Here is an 18658-nt window from a genome sequence, read left to right as displayed (position 1 = left end):
ATAATATATAAGCATTACCATTTCTGTGGTTACAACTAGATGGGGAGGTAATAGTTTGATTTGCAGTGTATTTTAGATTATGTATTATTTAGAGTTCTAGAGTCAAAGTTAGTATTTTTAGGGTTGGCTCACTGAAAATGGGGTTTGCATTAGAAAACATTCATTGGCCACATGTTAGATATAAAAGCATTATGATAGACTCCAGGGCTAAAAAAAGAAATCAACAATGGTAGATTCCTCTCAGCAAGGATCAGGACTTGATGTTAATTTATTTGTGGTCAAAGTGATCACATTGTTTCAGAACCATTATTATTTCAATCAGTTCATACCCATTCTGAATTGTATTGGTTGGCATCACTGAATTGCACTGAGATAGATGTCAGAGGTTGGCTGATTCACCAGTTTTCTATCGAGTGGTTTTTCTTGTAGACCATGGTTAAATATGGCTACAGACTGCAAAGTAGCTCTGTTTTCTTAGAACATCTGGATCCTTCTATTTGAATGTTCAGGTGTATCAGTACACTATGATTGTGTTGAAAATCTTTTCATATCTTATTTGGTGTAATAAACAGCCTTAGGGGTTTACTGAGAATAGTGCTTATATGGTTCCCCCCACTCTTTTGAAAATGTTAGAAAAATTTATTGAATTCTTTTAAAGTAGATACTTTACATATTTCACATATTCCAAAGGGAATTCACTTCGCAAAGCAGGCAGTTTTGTTTGTCTTTGAACATTACTGACCAACTCCTATTTATCTTCACTGGGAATAGCTATTTAAGGCAGATTTGGGTTCCTTCGGAAATCTTAAAAATTTAGTGAGAATTTGCTCAGAGTATGTTGGGGAAGAGAATTTTTTTTCTTACATACGCAGTGATTTTAAACAATTACTTTTTTTTTCAAAATCAATTTGATGCATCATAACCAAATAGCAGAAAGGCACTAAAGATCGACTGAGCTGCTTTTTGACTAACGTTTCAGGGATTGTGAAGCAGCAGATAGACAGCCCTATCACAGATCCAGATCAACAGAACAGCGGCCCGTCCTAGAGCGGACCACCGCCCGCTCCAGATCCACTGAGCGTCCCGACACAAACCTCATGAGGTCGATGCCTTCATTAATGACCGGAAGATCTGCCCCTCCTTCACCTGCCTTATCGAGGTGAAAGATCAATCCATCAGACTAACTTCCCCTTTGCCCCACCAGCACACCATTTTATTTTCCCAGCCGCTAACTGGTCTCTTCTATCATCCTTGGCTGATCACTAATAACAGTCAATACTAACCTTTTCAGTGTAAGCACACTATTTATATTCAGCGGATATAATAGTGTGTGGCTACCATTGTAAAACGTTGAACTGTCCTGACTGCATTTGTTTTGTGATTTCTCATTTATCAGTAGTCCTGGGTACATCCCCACATGACGCACCTCATGACTACCATGTCCTCCTACACAATGAGAAATTGTTTGTCTTCATTAGACATCACTGTTGGAATAGTCATCATAGTGACAAAACTAGATTTTTTAGTTTCTTTCTATCAATACTAATATCATGTATTACCCATTACCTTCTTTAGCTGAATGTTGAATTGTGCAGGGTTTTATTTGTAGTTTCATCAGGTATTTTCTAATGAAGTGTTATCTATTATAAGCCTGAGTAAAAAGCTCTTTGTATCAAGGGAGAGAGGTTAGAGTGAAGAGTTTGAAATCTGGTAGAAAGAAATGTAAGACATTACCTTTTATTATTCTGAGCTGCAGAATTCTCCTCTTACTTTTGTATGAATTTACATGAATAATCCCACGGCTTTTACTGTAGGATTCTCCGTGCATGTATCTGTGTATGTACACATATAACACAAAAGTTTAAACATCTTTGGCTGTTTAGATAATCATTCCAATATCCATATTGTGTCTTACTTTCCTAACCTTTTAATCAGCAGCTAAACCTCTTTTAAAATTGCATTTATACAGCTATCATGTGAAGCAAATGTATTAAAAGTATTTAACTCATTATATTGAAAGTGAATATTAATGTGTATTTCGTAGGTCTCATCCTCGTACTGGGTCTGTCCAAACAAGCCCATCAAGCACTCCAGTGGCAGGACGAAGGGGCCGGCAACTTCCACAACTTCCACCAAAGGGAACCCTGGAGAGAAGTAAGTTTTATTTCTAATTGTGTCATATAGGAAATGCACATGGAAGCTAAGGTGAATCAAGATTTTTTTTGTTCTACTTTCCTTAGTTTTCTTCTTTGGTTAATTGAATGCCTTAGCTGCATTTGCTAGTAATTACATATTATATATTTTCCATTTAAAATGTGTACTATTTGCAGATAAAATAACCTACTATTACTGCTCTGGCACATTTTACAAATTTGAATTAATGCATTTTAAGAAGTAAATGTAATGCTCTTGTTTAACAAGCAGTTAGATGATATATCTTTGCTACAGCTAAGTTTATGTAATTGTTGATAGTTACATAAAGTTTATTAGTAACTAGCCAAATCAATTTTCACATACTGCAAAGGACTGGTTAGCTGATGCACAACAATGGTGATCCTTCTCAAAACTGGAGTACCAGAAAAAGGTAATCATGAATATGCAAAGAAAGATGCATGTTGTACTGATATTTTTAATACGTATTTTTTAATACTTTCAAATTTTTGCCTAAGAGGCATTACTTGCTCACACACAGGTAAACATACCCCTCCTCCCCCAATCTATAAATTCTTGGTTAAAGGACCTCTAAAAGCATGGGAAGATAGAATATAATAATTTTTATTGTTATTTTGTAAATGGTCCCTTTATATGGTAACTGGATGCGCTGTACCAAAAAAAAATTAAGTCACCATTTTACTTTTCTTTAATTGATGATGCATTCTGTACCTTTGGAAATTTCTGTTGTTTTTAACCCCTGTGCTTTGGTTCCCTTCTTTGTTTTGTTTTTATTTTGTTTTTCCCAGACAATGGAGTCAAGGAGATAGAACCTTGTGAAGGTCTGTACATAAAGGAGGGTTTGTTTTGTGCTGACAGCCTTTTTGGGGGGCTTTGTAAGCAAAAAATAAACCCAACTGCAATTGATGCCCTTCCGTTGTATAGACCTTTATGTGAAATTATTTTGTTATGTGATTTCTGGTAAAGTATTTGGCGTTTTACGTAGAAATGATGACCAGGAGTTAAATTTTTTGATCCAGTCAAGGAAGACTGCAAAGAGTTTAACTTCTTTTAAACGGCAAGATAAAATTTCCTCTTTTTAAAAAATTTACTTTGCCTTTTAAGCAGAATTCTGTTGTGTGCAAGACTTCAACCAAAGGTGTCAATTGCAGTCTGTGTTTATGTCATTGAGGATGTACACCTAGTCTAGTTGTAGTTCTCATCCTCATTTCATTCTGTATTGATGGTGCTCTTTAATTATTAAATTTGGCTTTCTAGAAGAGGACTTTGTTGAATTAGATAATGTTTGTGGTTTGCATTTCTTCCATCATATTTCATGTTGTAGCAAGACTGCTTACAGTATAGCCAAGTTAAATATCTGCAGGTTTATTGTCACAGTACATTATGACTCAAGAGAATATACTGAGTCATGATATATGACGTGTCATGCATTTACTAGGACAATAAAACATTTCTCTGCTAATTAGACAATTCTGAAAATGACTTTGTAACTTTAAAGAATTAATGGTTTTATTTACTGAATAATCTCCAGCACATAGAGTAATGCCTGGCACATTGTAGTCCCTTAATCAATATTTGTTGAATGAATGCATGAAATGTTTATATAAAAACTGAACAACTTACTGAACAACTACTTCAAATAGTGTATAACGCACCACTACAATAATCTTGTTATTCTCTACATACTTAGATTCAGATTCAGATTCCATAACCTACTTGTAATGAATTCTCAACTGCATTGCCTTTGGGCAGCAATACTTTCATTGCCCTATATGACTTGTTCTTGTTGTAGTTGGGTGACTTATCAGCTTTCATTTTGTGGTTATTTGTGTTTACTTTGTGCCATAATTTTTAACAACTCACTGCTTTTGTGACTAAATGGTCTGTTATGCAGCCTGATAAAAGATTTCAGCAGAATTTCTATACTTCTCAATTATTTGCATAAGAATGGGGTATATCGTTTTAAAAGTACTTTCCATAAGGAAAGTTCTATAATATGTATAGAATTTTTGTCATTCCAAGATAGAATTTTGATGCTATTTGATGACATATGAAGCCAGAAACATAGTTCATGTGACTTTTTTTTGTAAATTTAATATATTTTATAGCAATCAAATATTAAAATATGAATAGCTACATTCTTTTAAATAATAAATACAGTATACCAGAAAACTGAGATGGAGCTGATACTGCAAATCAGGATTGATGAAGTTTAAAAATTTTTTTTTAAATTTATTGATTGATTTTAGAGAGAGAAGAAGAAAAGGGAAGAAAGGAAGGAAAAGGGAGGGAAGAAAGGAAGGAAGGAAATAAACAGGGAAGAGTGCTTTGCTGTTCCACTTCCATGCGTTCATTGGTTGATTCTTATATGTGCCCTGACCCGGGATCGAACCCACACCCTTGGCGTACTGGAATGATGCCCTAACCAACTGAGCTACCTGGTCAGGGCAGAGGAAATTTCTAATGGGCTTCTCAGCAAACATTCTATTTATTATCTGTTTTCTGCCCTATATCATTTTTTAAAACCACAGTTTTCCTTTAATGTCCCTGATTGTGGCTTTTCCATTTTTTTTATTTTTATTTTATTTTTTTATTTTTATTTTTTTTAATATATTTTATTGGTTTTTTACAGAGAGGAAGGGAGAGAGAGAGTCAGAAACATCGATGAGAGAGAAACATCGATCAGCCGCCTCCTGCACATCTCCTACTGGGGATGTGCCCGCAACCCAGGTACATGCCCTTGACCGGAATCGAACCTGGGACCCTTCAGTCCGCAGGCCGACGCTCTATCCACTGAGCCAAACCGGTTTCGGCAAATTTTGATGGCTTTTCCATTTTTATAAATAAGAGAGGAGAGCTAAAACCTCCCTTATTCTTTCCAGTTTCAAATAAACAGGTTTTTGTTTGGTTTATTTTGCTTAAAAGTATGAATGGTTTTAACAGTGTTTTTATAAATGTTGATATAAAGACCAGTAGATACATGTTGTGTGATTTTCGTTAGCTTTAAAGGAGATATATATCTCTTTAGATCTTCAACTCCTAACTGAAGTAAAAGGGACATAACGGAAAATAGAGTATCAACTGATAGTCAATCAAATTATGTTTGGATTCTCTCTAAAAAGTTATAAGAAGTTATCATTTAATTGCATTCTTTTGGAATAAAAGTAATGACATTTTTATTTTGTAATCCTGTTCAGCACCTAAAGAATTAGCAAGTCTTAATTTAATTCTTTTTTATTTTGGTTGTTATATTTCAGTGTATTAATGAAATTAATTTAAAACCATATATATATATATGTATATACATATATACATATATATATATGTGTGTGTACATCTATATTTCTCCATATATATCTTCATCTTGATGGTAGTATAGCATTAATCATCCCTTTGTCTGAGAACCAGAAAAAATAGAAACAATATAATGAAAGTACAGTGTAATAAACAACTGTAAGGCATTACTAATATATTTTTACTTTCCCCTAACTTTGATATAGTGGCATTTTGTAAAAATAAAAGAGTTTATAATCTCATATTTTTTCTCTAGAAGAAAAGTTATATAATTTTATTTTTATAAGAATGCTTCAAGTCAATAGACAAATTTTTACACAGTTATCACCATTGCTAATATTTTAGGGGCCACAATTTCTCTTTACAAATCAAAGTGATTATAAAAGGAGATTGATCATTTATTACAGGTATACTTATTTGCTTACATAACATGTCAGAAACTTGTTTAAAATAATCTTAGTCTTTTAATAATCACTAATATATCATGAATAATTTGAAATGTTTTGTTTTACTTAAGAGTAACAAATATATATATCTGGTCTTTTTTTTTTTTTTTACTTTTACAAAAGCAGAAGTTAATGAAGAAACTGGGCAAGTGGAAGAGCAGGGGGGAGAGGAGCAGGGAGTCGAGGTCAAGGCAGGTCTGTCTGTGTGTAAACTAAATACCTGGGTGTTCTAGAAGTCTGACTTTGCATTTCTAAATTCATAAGTGTACAAGAAAGAACAGATTGTTTCCCAGTACTAATTTTAAAGTAAATTACCTAATTTTAAATGGAGAGATATTATATAAGCTATCTAGGTAATTTAACTGAATACTTAATTCACCCATTTGAACATTATCCTAATGTTTCATCAAACTAAAATTATAGGCAGTGCTTCTGACCATGATTTGCACTTATCTTTTACCCCAGCTTTACATTCAGTTCATTTATTTATTAAAAAATGTCAATTGAGTACCTACTGAAATGCTACATTTTACCTTGTGTTACACTGAGCAGAGGTACATTGAAGTCTTCGCCTCCTCTTTGAAGAATTTTGATTTTGTGGAGGCAAATTACAAGTGAATGTAGGGTAGAATATAAACTCCAAATTTTAATTATTAAAACTTTTAGAGACTATCATCATTTTATCCATAGAATTTTCCCCTAAAATACGCAAAATTAACTGTAGGTACCTTTTCTTCATCTCAGCTCAATATTACTTTACTATTTATTGACCATTATAATTTCTTCCCTAAGAGTCCTCCTTCTCCATGGTTATGGAGAGAACTTCATTTTGTTTTTTTAAGTACCTATTACACTTACATATCATAATTTTGCCACTTTGTCAGAATTTTTCTGAAATCAGTAAATATTTTATATACTTATCCAGTATTTACTATTTTAATTTGAAACTCAGAGTTGAATCCTAATCTTACCTAAGCTGTTGTTTAAAAGAAACTTTTTTCTAATTTCTTTGAACAATGCAGAATATCTTTAGATCTAATTTTATCATTTTTAACTCATCATCATTTTTTATTCATGAGTAGTAGAGGGTATTTTATGTTCTTTTTATTCTGTCCTTTAACACTGTGTAAGCAGTGCCATTATGTAAGTTGTGCATGCGACGTATTTCATGGATACATTTTTTAATGGTGTGTGTAGTTTAAGACAGAAGACTTCGTAAGCTGTTGCTAATTAATCGTAACTATTTTTAATGTCGTACAGATGAGAAAAATCAGCAGAGTACCTCTGATAATGAAAGCAAAGGCAAGTTTAGATGCATGGTTATGGAAATGCATAACTATCTCTGTAACGAATTTCTAGTATACCGACTACTAGAAAGGCACACCTCTTTCATTTTCCTGAAATGCTATAGGAATAACATTTTTATGAATACTGTAAGAATGACCTTTATTTTAATTTAGCTGTGCAGTTAATGTTTTCGTATTGCTCATTCCTATATATCATAAACTACTAGTTCATAGGAATAGTGAAAGGCTTTCTCACTTCTCATCACTTAGCTGCCATAGTAGTCATTTTATTTTATTTTTTTAGGATATTGTTAGTTTGGAGACTTTCGCAGTAGTTAATATCACTTCTACTTGTTTTAACTTCACGAAGATAAAGAAGCCCATTTGTTGAACTAGTTTTTTGCCTATATTTTATTTTCAAAATTAAGTTAGTGAATTACACCAATTCTTAAATTAGCATAAAACCATAGCTATAATCTTCCTAACTTTATCACATGACTCATTATTCCTCATTTTATTTGTGTTTTTATTACTTTTCTTATAGGATAGGAAGGACATGCTTTACTCTTGTGTTCATCAGTGAGGTGTCCTGCTTAGTGCATGGATTTGCTTCCTAGTGTGTGATGTCATCTTTTGTGGTGTCTTTGACTTTTATTTGGGTTGTTAATAACATTAATAATTAATCACTATTGTCTGTTTTCAATGTTATAAAGAAAATGAGGGAGAAACTCCAAGCCCACCTAATGATGGGGAAAAAGGCAAGTGTAATATGAAGTGAATTGTGCCTTTCTACATATTAAACATTCAGTGTTGACGTGACGTGCATGAATGAATATGCTCTTCTAAATTAAAAAAGCATAAATAACACTATTAGTGCCAACTTAAGTTATCCAGTATTTAATGTCTGCTATTTTACAATATATTTCTGAATATGAAATTTGTCTTAAAATACTTACCTTATTATTGGATTACAGTAAAATTCAATTCTATTGAAATATATGGCATTAAAATCAGAAGTTTTGCTTTGATGGTAATGTTAAGGAATAAGATTCTAACGAAAATAGTAATAATGTTATGTATTTAGAAAAACAACAGATTTTTTTCAAATTCAGAAATTGTTTTAAAATTAAATGAATTTAAAAATATTTCAAAGCAGAATTTTAAAGTAGATAAGGAAATGAACTTTACGTGATGTCATCTTTTGTGGTGTGCTTGATTTCTATTTGGGTCATTCATGACATTAATATTCATCACTCTTGTCTGTTTTCATTGTTACAAAGACAATGAGGGAGAAACACCAAGTCCACCCAATAATGGGAAAAAAGGCAAGTGTCACAAATATTTATAACATTTGTAGATACTTCACAGTTCTATGCACACGAATTAATATATTGTATAGGCGAGTAGAAAAGATGATTGATTTTAATACTTAGACTTAGTTTTCCTATAACTATTGATGACTTAATTCTGTAACTACCCCAACCACGTTTTCTTAAAAAACAGTAGGACTGTGTATGTTTTGTAGTGATTGATAATAAAATATAACTACACACATTGATTTAGAATGTTAGCATTTAAAATATTTACTTAAAAAATCAACATCTAAAATTTCTCTATATTATAACAGTTTACCCTTGTTATTTGGCCAGATCAAGAAATGAATAGTTTTATCTTTTAGTAATGTAGTTGAAATGTCCTTCAGTCTTGAATATATTTTTTCTTCCCCATTTTCATCTTTTATAAAAAATGTCTATAATGTTACATGTGAAATCTAATTAGCACTAAAATACAATCATTTTTCTTATTGTGGAGTGTTAATTATTCATTAACACTTCATGTATAAAATTCTTAAAACTGCTATGATATAAAAAGGCAAGAATAATATAACAAAAGAAGTAAAACCAAATCAAGCATTATAAAATATGAGTATTCTCTTTAAACCAAAAAATTAAATGACCTCTCAATGTATATTTACATATTTGTTACTTTTATCTATTTCTTGACCTCTATGATTTCCACTTTCCATCTGTGAAAGGATATGTTCGGATGTACTTAAATATATGTCAGTGATCTGAAAGAGTAAATATATATTCTTAAATGTTCAATTATTAGGGTATAACACACTTTAAGAACATTTAATGCCATTTTATATTTTAAGTGCATTCAAATGTATCAGTCTATTCCCTGCTTCAAATGAAGTCATTGTCCTGGCCCATTTGGCTCAGTGGACAGAGCATCGGCCTGCAGACTGAAGGGTCCTGGGTTAGATCCTGGTCCAGAGCCCATACCTCAGTTGCAGGTTTGATCCCCGGCCTGGCATGGGGGAGGCAGCCAATCAATGTGTCTCTCTTACATCGATGTTTCTCTCTCTCTGTCTCTCCCCTTCCCTTCCACTCTCTCTAAAAATCAATGGAAAAATATCCTCGGGTGAAGATTAACAAGAAAAAAACCAAAAACCTGAAGACACTAAGTTAATGAATTTAGCTGATGAGGTACTCTCAGCAGGGCTTTCTTTTCTTTTTAAATCTAGTTGGCCCTGAATGCTATTAAATCTTTGACCTCTAGACTATTCTGCTGTCTTATTGCTTCCTTTGATCTTGCAAGTAAAGGTTCTACTGACAGTGATTATTGGGACCTCAGTGACACAGTCATTATTAATTTATTTTTTATGATTTATATAAAAATTCTCTCCACTGCAAAACATCACGATTGTTCATGTAGACCAATCCTACTTGTGACATAGTGGACCTAGAAAGGAGGTAATGAATAAAAATTTGAAAGATGAGAACTCTATATTTATATATGCTTTCATTTTTATTTAGTATAACCTTTTGATTATCTACCGATAATTAAGGTATCTAATATATCCTCTTGCTGTTTTCTTTTGGAAGAGATAAATTTACTATTTATTTTAAACCTCACCGAGAGTTCCTGAGTAAGACTCCAGAGGTTAAAGGGATGTTACTATGTTCCTACTGCTACTGTATATTCAGAGTAAAAAGTAACTGTAAATTGCAGCTATAATCATGTCCAAGCATTGGGTAGAGAGGTGGACTGAACACCATCCTCTTCTGATTTAAAATGCAAAGAGAGAGAGAGATAGGAGCAAAACCAAGTAAAGAAAGTCCTTGAAGCAGGAGAGGATTATCAGTAATGTGAAATGATCACTGGTAGGAAGTCACCGTGGTAACCTGCACTAAGAGCAGTTTTGGTGGAGTCAGAGGAGGTAAAAGCGATTAGAGGGATTTAAAAGAAGTGGAGAGAGCCTGGCCAGGAGCTCAGGTGGTCAGAGCGTCGTCTCAATGGTGGACTTAACACCATCCTCTCAGTTCAGTCCCCGATCCCCGGTCAGGGCACATACAAGAATCAACCAGTAAATGCATGAATAAGTGGAACAAGATAATCACTGTTTCTCTCCCTCTCTCTCTAAAATGAATAAATACATAAAAATTTATTTTTAAAAAAATGGTGGAGAGAAATGGAGACAGTGCAAGTTTGGCTGTAAAAGGAAGAAAAATAAAAAATTAGAGTTGAGGGGAGCGGTCAGGAGAACTGAATATGTGAAGGAAACTGTTCAGTCTTTGTCTTCTAAATTGAGATGTCAGTTCACTATGGAGCCATCTAGCCCTGAGCCGTCTGCCTGTAGTTTACCAGGACACCGTGTTCTGTGGTCTGACACCATGTTCTGTGGTCTAACTCCTAGATTCAGAGTCAAGACTTTTAGCTTTGGAAGGAGTCTTTCCTTTACTGATAAAGAGCAGACTTCTGGAGCCTAACTTCCTCTTGGAACCTAACTTCCTCTTACCCACATAGTAGCAGGTCTCTAGTCCTGACACCCAATCATGCATTAAACATTAAACATGCATGTCTTTTCATATAAATGGCATTCCCCTTGCATGGGTTCCAACCATTTATTTTTAGCTGTTAGCTAATGGTTTAGTTCAGTTCAGCCATTATCTGCTGATTTCAATGTATTGTACTAGGTTGCAATTGAGGATGCAATGATGAATCAGATATATTCCCTGCTTTGGGGGAGTAATAATATAATGAAAATAGCTGGTAAAACATATAGCATGTCACTCACCTAACGTGTCTTAAGACTGTGATATATATTCAGAGCCAACTTTATAAAAGACAGGTAAGTTTTCAGGAGGGTCTGGGTAGATTTTCAGCCCCAAATATTTATCCCACTACTTGTTATATGACTTTATATTCTGCTAGTCTCTGGTGGCTTAATTATTTTAATAATATAAAGCTTTAAGCTTTCCAGACACTGAAATGTGAATATTTCTGAGGGGGCTGACCAGAGCTGTTAGCACATACACCTTTTCATGGGAGGCAAGTTAGAGGCTGTGAGTGGAGAAAGTTGGATGTGGGGGGAGGGATTTTAAAATGTGGTAGAACACTGGGTACCGTGGAGGGATGGGAATGGCAGACTCTGCCTTGTACTAACCCCAGGTTCACTCTAAATAACATGGCTTGCTGTGCAGATACGCTATAAGTTTACTTTTTAAAAAATGTTGGTATATTTAAATTGCTTAGAACAATACTTGTCACATAATAAGTACTATGTATGTGTTAGATGTCATTACTATTATTTCTTAGTGATGTCTTGCTATAAATTTGAAAACTTTAGATTTACAGTCAGATTAAGCCTGATTATGATCATCACTCTGAACCACTTATTCAATACATGTTGTTTAGTAGTGTCTAGGAAATTAGTACTCTGGGTCAAGTAACTTGCATAAGAAACAATTCCAAGGGGGAAATGAATTGAATTGAATGGCAATATAGGATACTGCATAATGTTCTAATACAGCTAATTGTACATGTTTCAATATGTGTATGAAAATCAGTATGAAACTATTTAGAATAATTTTCTCTCAGTCAGAGAACTGTTTACATCAGTAGGACTTTTCCAGTTTCATAGTATCTAGAGAATGACATTGAAGTCAATACCTGGGTCATGAGCTCAATTCTACTGCGAACTTTATGGCCTCTGGCAAGGCTTTCATTCTGTGGACCTCAATTCCTTCTTCTGTAAGTAAAATATTCCCTAAGGACTTTAACACAACTAAGTGTTTTTGGATATGTGGCTAAGAATGTCAAAAGTCTTCAATCGTTTTGTTTCCAACCTATGGTTTATGTTGTTGTTGTTGTTTGGTTGGTTGCTTTTAGAAACTTAACAGATATAACCTCCTAATTTGCTGTTAGTGGGTGAACACTGTTGGGATTACAGACTAAACCCTACCAAGTTGCCTATTAAAAAGTCATGTGCCTAAAGATGCATAATGAGACTAAAGGGAAATATTTTGTCCCTTTCAGCCTTAATGTACAGTTGCCTACATTATTTCAAATATACATAACCTTATAAATAAGAAAGAAAGGAAGAGAGGAAGGAAGGGTGAAAAAAGGGGGAAAACTGGTTTACAAAGGAACCAAAAGTAATAATTTTGATGGTCTTAGTAGTGATGCTTGCTTCTGTAGGCATTCTAGGAGTTGGATACCATTTAGGGTGGTAGGATTTGCAGATCCTCATTTTACTTTCCTTCTCCTGCTCATTTTATTTCTTCTCTACTTCGAAAATCTAAATAGATCAATTGACTTGGGAAGGAACCCCCTTCCTCATTTCTTCCAGCAAAGGTTAGCCATTGTTCAAGCTATTTTATTGTCGACTTCCCAAATACAATTCTAAAGCCATCTTCTGTTTGTTGTTGAAAATAGCAACAGGAAAGTGAGATGGTACTAGAGAAATCACAGGTTTAAAACCTTGACACAAGGTCTGCCTTTACAATATACCAACTGCCTGACTCTAGGCCCTTATTCCAAGTTAGTTATTCTGAGAAGAGGCAATCTTAGCATATTTCTCTCATTTTCATATGCTACTTTGAGAATCAAATGAGGTAATGCCTGTGAAATTGTTTGTAAACTAGGATGGCTATTCAGCTCTTATCCTTATTAATCAGCTCTGTCTTCTTACCTGTACATACCACCTGATAGAAGGCCCTTTCTGTTTTATAGGATCAAATATGAGGTTGTATGTGAAAACACATTGAAACATATAGTGTTATATAAATATAATCTTGCTAATATAGGAATTTGTACTATTTAAATCATAGTGTTGGCTACATGGTGTAATGAAGACTAGCCAGGTATATAGTCATTTTGTAGAAATGTGGGCTTTTAAAATATCACTTAAAAAGCTCACGTCAAAGTTAAGTCATAATGAGTAAAATTGTTCTTCAAATTATCTAATATGTATTAAATCAATCTTCAAGCTTTCCATCTACAAATTAAATTCACAACTGAGTATTTACTATTGCATTTGTAAAGTAATAAAAGTATTAGTAAAAGAATGTATCCTTTAGAATAAATTTCTTTCTGTACTTGAATGGATTTACCATTTGCATCTGAGGCATTTGATATATATTTTTTCAAGGTAGTCATACCAATTAAATTGCATTATATATCTCTGATTTTTCCTTTTTATCCTCAGGTAGTAAATACACACTGTCATGAGCTAGCGCTTTGTACTTAAGTTTTAATTATTAGATCTTTATTATCTAACATTAAGAAGACTTTTAGTTTTAAAATTACCACATAGTCTTTTCATAGAAAACACATGATCAGTGATATTTTTGCTATTTTGTTTAATGTAACTAAAGCAACTTTCAAACAATTTGAACATTTTTCTCATGTAAAACTAGGCATCTTTTAATTACTTTAAACATTTTAATTCTCTGACCCATAAATTCAGAGAGGGCTACATATGGGTAGCTCTTGACATTGTTTTTTGGGGTGATAAATGAATTAATGATTCACTAGTCAATTCTGCTCTTTTTATTACTTTAATTTTGTTTTAAAATAAACACTTGGGTTCTGATATAGGGTTTAATAATAGCCATATTTAGGACTTATGGAAAATCTTCTAAATTCTAAGTGTCTTAATTTCATCATTTCTGTATAGTTCCTCGTCCACAAAATCTGACTAATCAGTCTAGAATCATAAGAAGCAAGAGCAACTGTAATTTCAGCACAGAAATAACCTTAGATATTTTTAAGACCAAGTTTCTCACTTCAAATACACCAGATTAGTGGCCAGAGAGTTTATGAAACTTGCTTAAGATTATAAACCTCATTAAAGGCAGAAATGTTCCTAAAATTCACCATTTCTGGCTCAGGCTAGTAACATATATTACCTCTCCTATCAATCATAGATAGACTTGATCTTGGTCCTCTTTCTTTGTTGTAATGGCTAGTATCTATAAATTTATGGTTATGGGACTTTTTTTTTCCACTCGCATATACTTTCAACAAATACTTATTAATTTCACTCTGTCAACATAAGACAAATGACTCAAAGAAAGTCTTTGAAAATTAAAAATGTTATGTCTTAAGAAATGTTTCCTCACACTTCAGAAGATGCTTTATGCCAATTTACAGATCGGCTGACCCATTTCAAAACAAGCCATTTCTGCTTCTACATACTCAATCTTATTTCAACAGGTAGCATGCCTTCTATTTCTGGAACATCACAAACTATCAAATGATGAAAAGAGAAACAACTGTTCAAAATAACAAATACGTAGGAGTCTAGAAAATTTCACTTTGAAAAACTTTGTAGTGCTTGTAAAATCTTTCATATTGTTTTTTGGTAGGAAACTAAAAGTGGAAATCATTCAGATTTAACAATTCTTCATTGTTGATGAGCTTATTATTTTCCCTAAAATGGGAAAATTAGTCTGTTGTTATTTTTGTGTTACTACAGATTAACTTTGATTAAGGAATATATGAGTCCTTTGTTCTTATAACTAAAGAAGACTGTACTAAAGTCATGGAATTCATCAGAAAATTTGTATATTCTTTAAAGGTTTTAAGATTTCTCTTCCATTAGCCATTGATTGATATATAGCATCTTTATCCAGATTGGTTACTATTTGATAACCCTATATTGCATCTTTATCAGTTATTTACTAATTAGAAAATTAGGCTGTCAGCTATATATACAGGTGTAACTTTATAAAATTCTCCCAAAGCAAGAGGTTTGTTTTCTTTTGGTAGCTGATTGATGTTGGACCGGTATAAAGTATCTAATTATTAATAGCATTTAATAAAATGCCTATTAATAAAATCTAGGAGTGGGTAATTCTTATACAGTACTTAACTGCAGTCAATTCTAGCAGTATAAGTAATCAAAAACAGCATTGTGTCTATAGTAACTTACATTTGCTGTTGCAATATAGCATGTTTTTCCATTTTTTGACAGTGATTTCATCTTCCTAGTTATATTTTTTAGCTTAATATTATAAAATGTTAGGATTCCACTATTTATGGCCAGAGATTAAAATGTATGTAGATAGTAACTGTCTACATGACTTACCGTGTAGATTTAGAAACTCGAAGAAAAGTGTAGGCCAGTATATACTTAAGTGTTCCCGAATGCTGCTACGAGAGGAAAGTTAAGGGCGACCAGTGACCCTTTTGATACGTGACCTGCAATGATCTGTACTCCCCACACTGCCATTTCATTAATCTCACCTTCTACCACTTCCCCCTTTTCCACCCTGCGTTAGCCCTGGAGGCCTCCCGTTCAAGTCCAGGATGCTTTTCTAGAACATTTCCGACATGCTCCCACCTGAGGATATTTGCAAGTGCTGTTCTTCTGCCTGTACTGCCCTCTCCCCATGTCAACATACAACTCCCTTACTTCCTTAAGTTCTTTATCAAAATGTGCCTTCTTAGTGAGGGTTTCCATGACTACCCTCTTCAAACTTTCATCAGACCCTAAGCATTTTGTTACTTCTTACCTACTTCACATTTGTCTTCTTAGTACTTATCTATATCCAAGCCATAAAGTATCATACTTGTTTTTCTTGTTTATAATCTGTTTCTCCATTAGAATATAGACTTTATGAGAGCATGGATTTTTGTCTCTTTTGTTTGTTCTTGTATACCCAGTGCCTTAGATATGCCTGGATTGTTATAGGTGCTGAGTATATATTGTTGAATGAATGAATATTAGGCCACACTACAAATAATTCTAAATAATCTTAAATATGCCAGGTAGCTCATATTCGATGATACTAAACTATTACTAATTTGTTTGAAACCATATCCCATAGCACATTTTTTCTATCATTTAATGAAAGCACTAAATATGGTAGTAAAATAGCCATTTTATCTTATCCTATATTAAAATCTAATTTCTCTTGATATGTACGAAATTTGTGCATTTTAATTTCATATACACATTTCATTTTATCACAGAAAACAGTGGTTAGCAAAATATTCATTTCTAAAGTTAATATTATTAATATCAACTAAGAAAAAACGTATTTGTCAAATCAGTTTAATCATCATTTTCTTCATACCTTCAGCTCATTCATTTTATTGGAAGTGAGTTTTAGTGCTTTGGATTTTTTTAAAATCTATTATAAAAAATTCAAATGTCACATTTGTATATTTAAGACATTAACTACACATTACTGAAAAGTTACGGGAGGATATAGGGGGTAAATCATTTTTTTAAATCCCTGAAGTATTTTTAGGTTCTCGTTATGAACATTACCTAATGTTTCTGACAAGCTCTGATTATTCTTTTTTATTCATAGTAGAAGTTACATGGGAAGACCAACAGGAAAAGGTGAATGGTACAGTAAATGATGACATACCATTGCCGCAAAAGAAACAGCAAACAGAGCCAGGTTTGTCAGGATGTGGAAAACCGCTGAAAGCATGAGAGGATAAGCATTGCATTTCATGCTTTGTAATACGTGTGTGCTTGTTCCTCATTTCTCTCATTTTGGTGTGATAGTTTGTAGAGCCTATTTATATTAGAGTGGTGGACACTTTATTTAAGATTTATTTAGAAAGTTAAAAAGAAGGACTATTTTATTAAGATTATTCCTTAGGAAAAAAGTGACAAATGTAAGCACTAATGATCATTTATATATTTGGTCCTTTCAACTCAAATTAAAGTATCTTCATGAAGAGACATTTGCTTTCCTAAAAAGTACTATAGTAAGCTCAATATATTCTTTAAATTGTGTCTATAGGCCATTCTTTCTTTTTCATTGCAAATGCTGAGGTATTAAACTACATATTGGTAATGATTGGTTTACAACTACTGACGCTAAAAATATTGCCAACCACAAGGAATAATAGCATAATATATTAATTTGATAAAGATTCTTTTCAAATCATTAATTCTACCAATGAGTTGAAATAAAGTGACTTTATTTTCCTCTCCTCTCTCTGGAGAGAGATGATTACTAGAAGACACAAAATTGAACCAGGATTAAAAGGAAGAGAAGCAGAGTGCAAACACAATCAACTGAATAATCAATATTACTTTTATTTATTTTTTATTTTTTAAAAATATATTTTATTGACTTTTTACAGAAAGGAAGGGAGAAGGTATAGAGCGTTAGAAACATCGATGAGAGAGAAACATCGATCAGCTGCCTCCTGCACACCCCCTACTGGGAATGTACCCACAACCAAGGTACATGCCCTTGACCAGAATCCAACCTGGGACCTTTCAGTCCGCAGGCTGACGATCTATCCACTGAGCCAAACCGGTTAGGGCAGTATTTCTTTTAATTAATAATTGAGTGAGAGTGAGAGTACATCAAAAATTTCATTCAAAATTTTAGGAAACAAATAGAGTTTTTGATAATATTATTAAAATGGACACTTGCAATTTTTATTTTAAATATAACACTATTGAACTGAAGGGCTAATTGGCATTAAAGTGTGCCTGTAGTAACAGTGTTAATGTGACTCATTTCCTGTTAGGTCTCTAAAAACCTATATTTTAAAATCTGTCAATGTATAAGTTAAACTAATTTATTAACGAATATCAGTTGCTATCCTGTTGTATGCCAGGCATCGTGTTTGGCCCTGAGTTATTGGGGTAGATAAGACAGATGCAGTAAATGCCCTCATACAGTTTACATTCTGCAAAAATACACAAGTTAAAAATAATTATACTAATGATTAAGTTACTACAATTGTGATACAGCTATAAAGGAGAATAGGGTGCTTTGAGAAAAAAGTATTACACGACATAAGTTTAGAAAGCAAGGAAAAATGCCATAGTTCAAATGACTTAATCTGTAAATTCTCTTATAGTAAAACATATGTTACATACTGAAAATTTATTAAAATGAATTGGATTTTGTATTGGGAATTTTAACATATTCATAAACTTGTAAGAAAATATCTTACATGTTTTTTTCAAATTTTTAAATAAAATCACTCCTTTTTTGGGAAAAAAGTAGCATATTATTATATATTAGTATATTTAAGGTGATTTAAGAAGTAAACAAAGTATGTATAAAATTAGTTATATGTTGTGATTTATATAACAAATATCATTTCTTTGAAAATCTCTCCTTGCTATATTGTGTGATGTGGGTTTTCCTGGTCATAAACTATTTATTTGCTTGTCCTGTTTGC

The 18658-nt window shown here is 32.9% G+C and overlaps 1 protein-coding gene across 1 annotated transcript in view; it reads left to right on the top strand.

The window, feature by feature from the left end:
• RIMS2 (regulating synaptic membrane exocytosis 2) overlaps positions 1-18658 on the top strand; it is a 234954-nt gene that overhangs the window by 91655 nt on the left and 124641 nt on the right. The window contains exons 15-17 of the mRNA XM_023757794.1: positions 980-1159; positions 2045-2154; positions 2961-2993. Of these exons, the coding sequence (XP_023613562.1) occupies positions 980-1159; positions 2045-2154; positions 2961-2993 (323 nt within the window). The remainder of the gene's footprint in view (positions 1-979; positions 1160-2044; positions 2155-2960; positions 2994-18658) is intronic.

The sequence above is a fragment of the Myotis lucifugus genome, unplaced genomic scaffold (genome assembly GCF_000147115.1).
Source record: "Myotis lucifugus unplaced genomic scaffold, Myoluc2.0 scaffold_114, whole genome shotgun sequence".
Lineage (NCBI taxonomy): Eukaryota > Metazoa > Chordata > Mammalia > Chiroptera > Vespertilionidae > Myotis > Myotis lucifugus.
The sequence above is the reverse complement of the archived record's forward strand: the minus strand, read 5'-3'. Positions and strand labels throughout refer to the sequence as shown.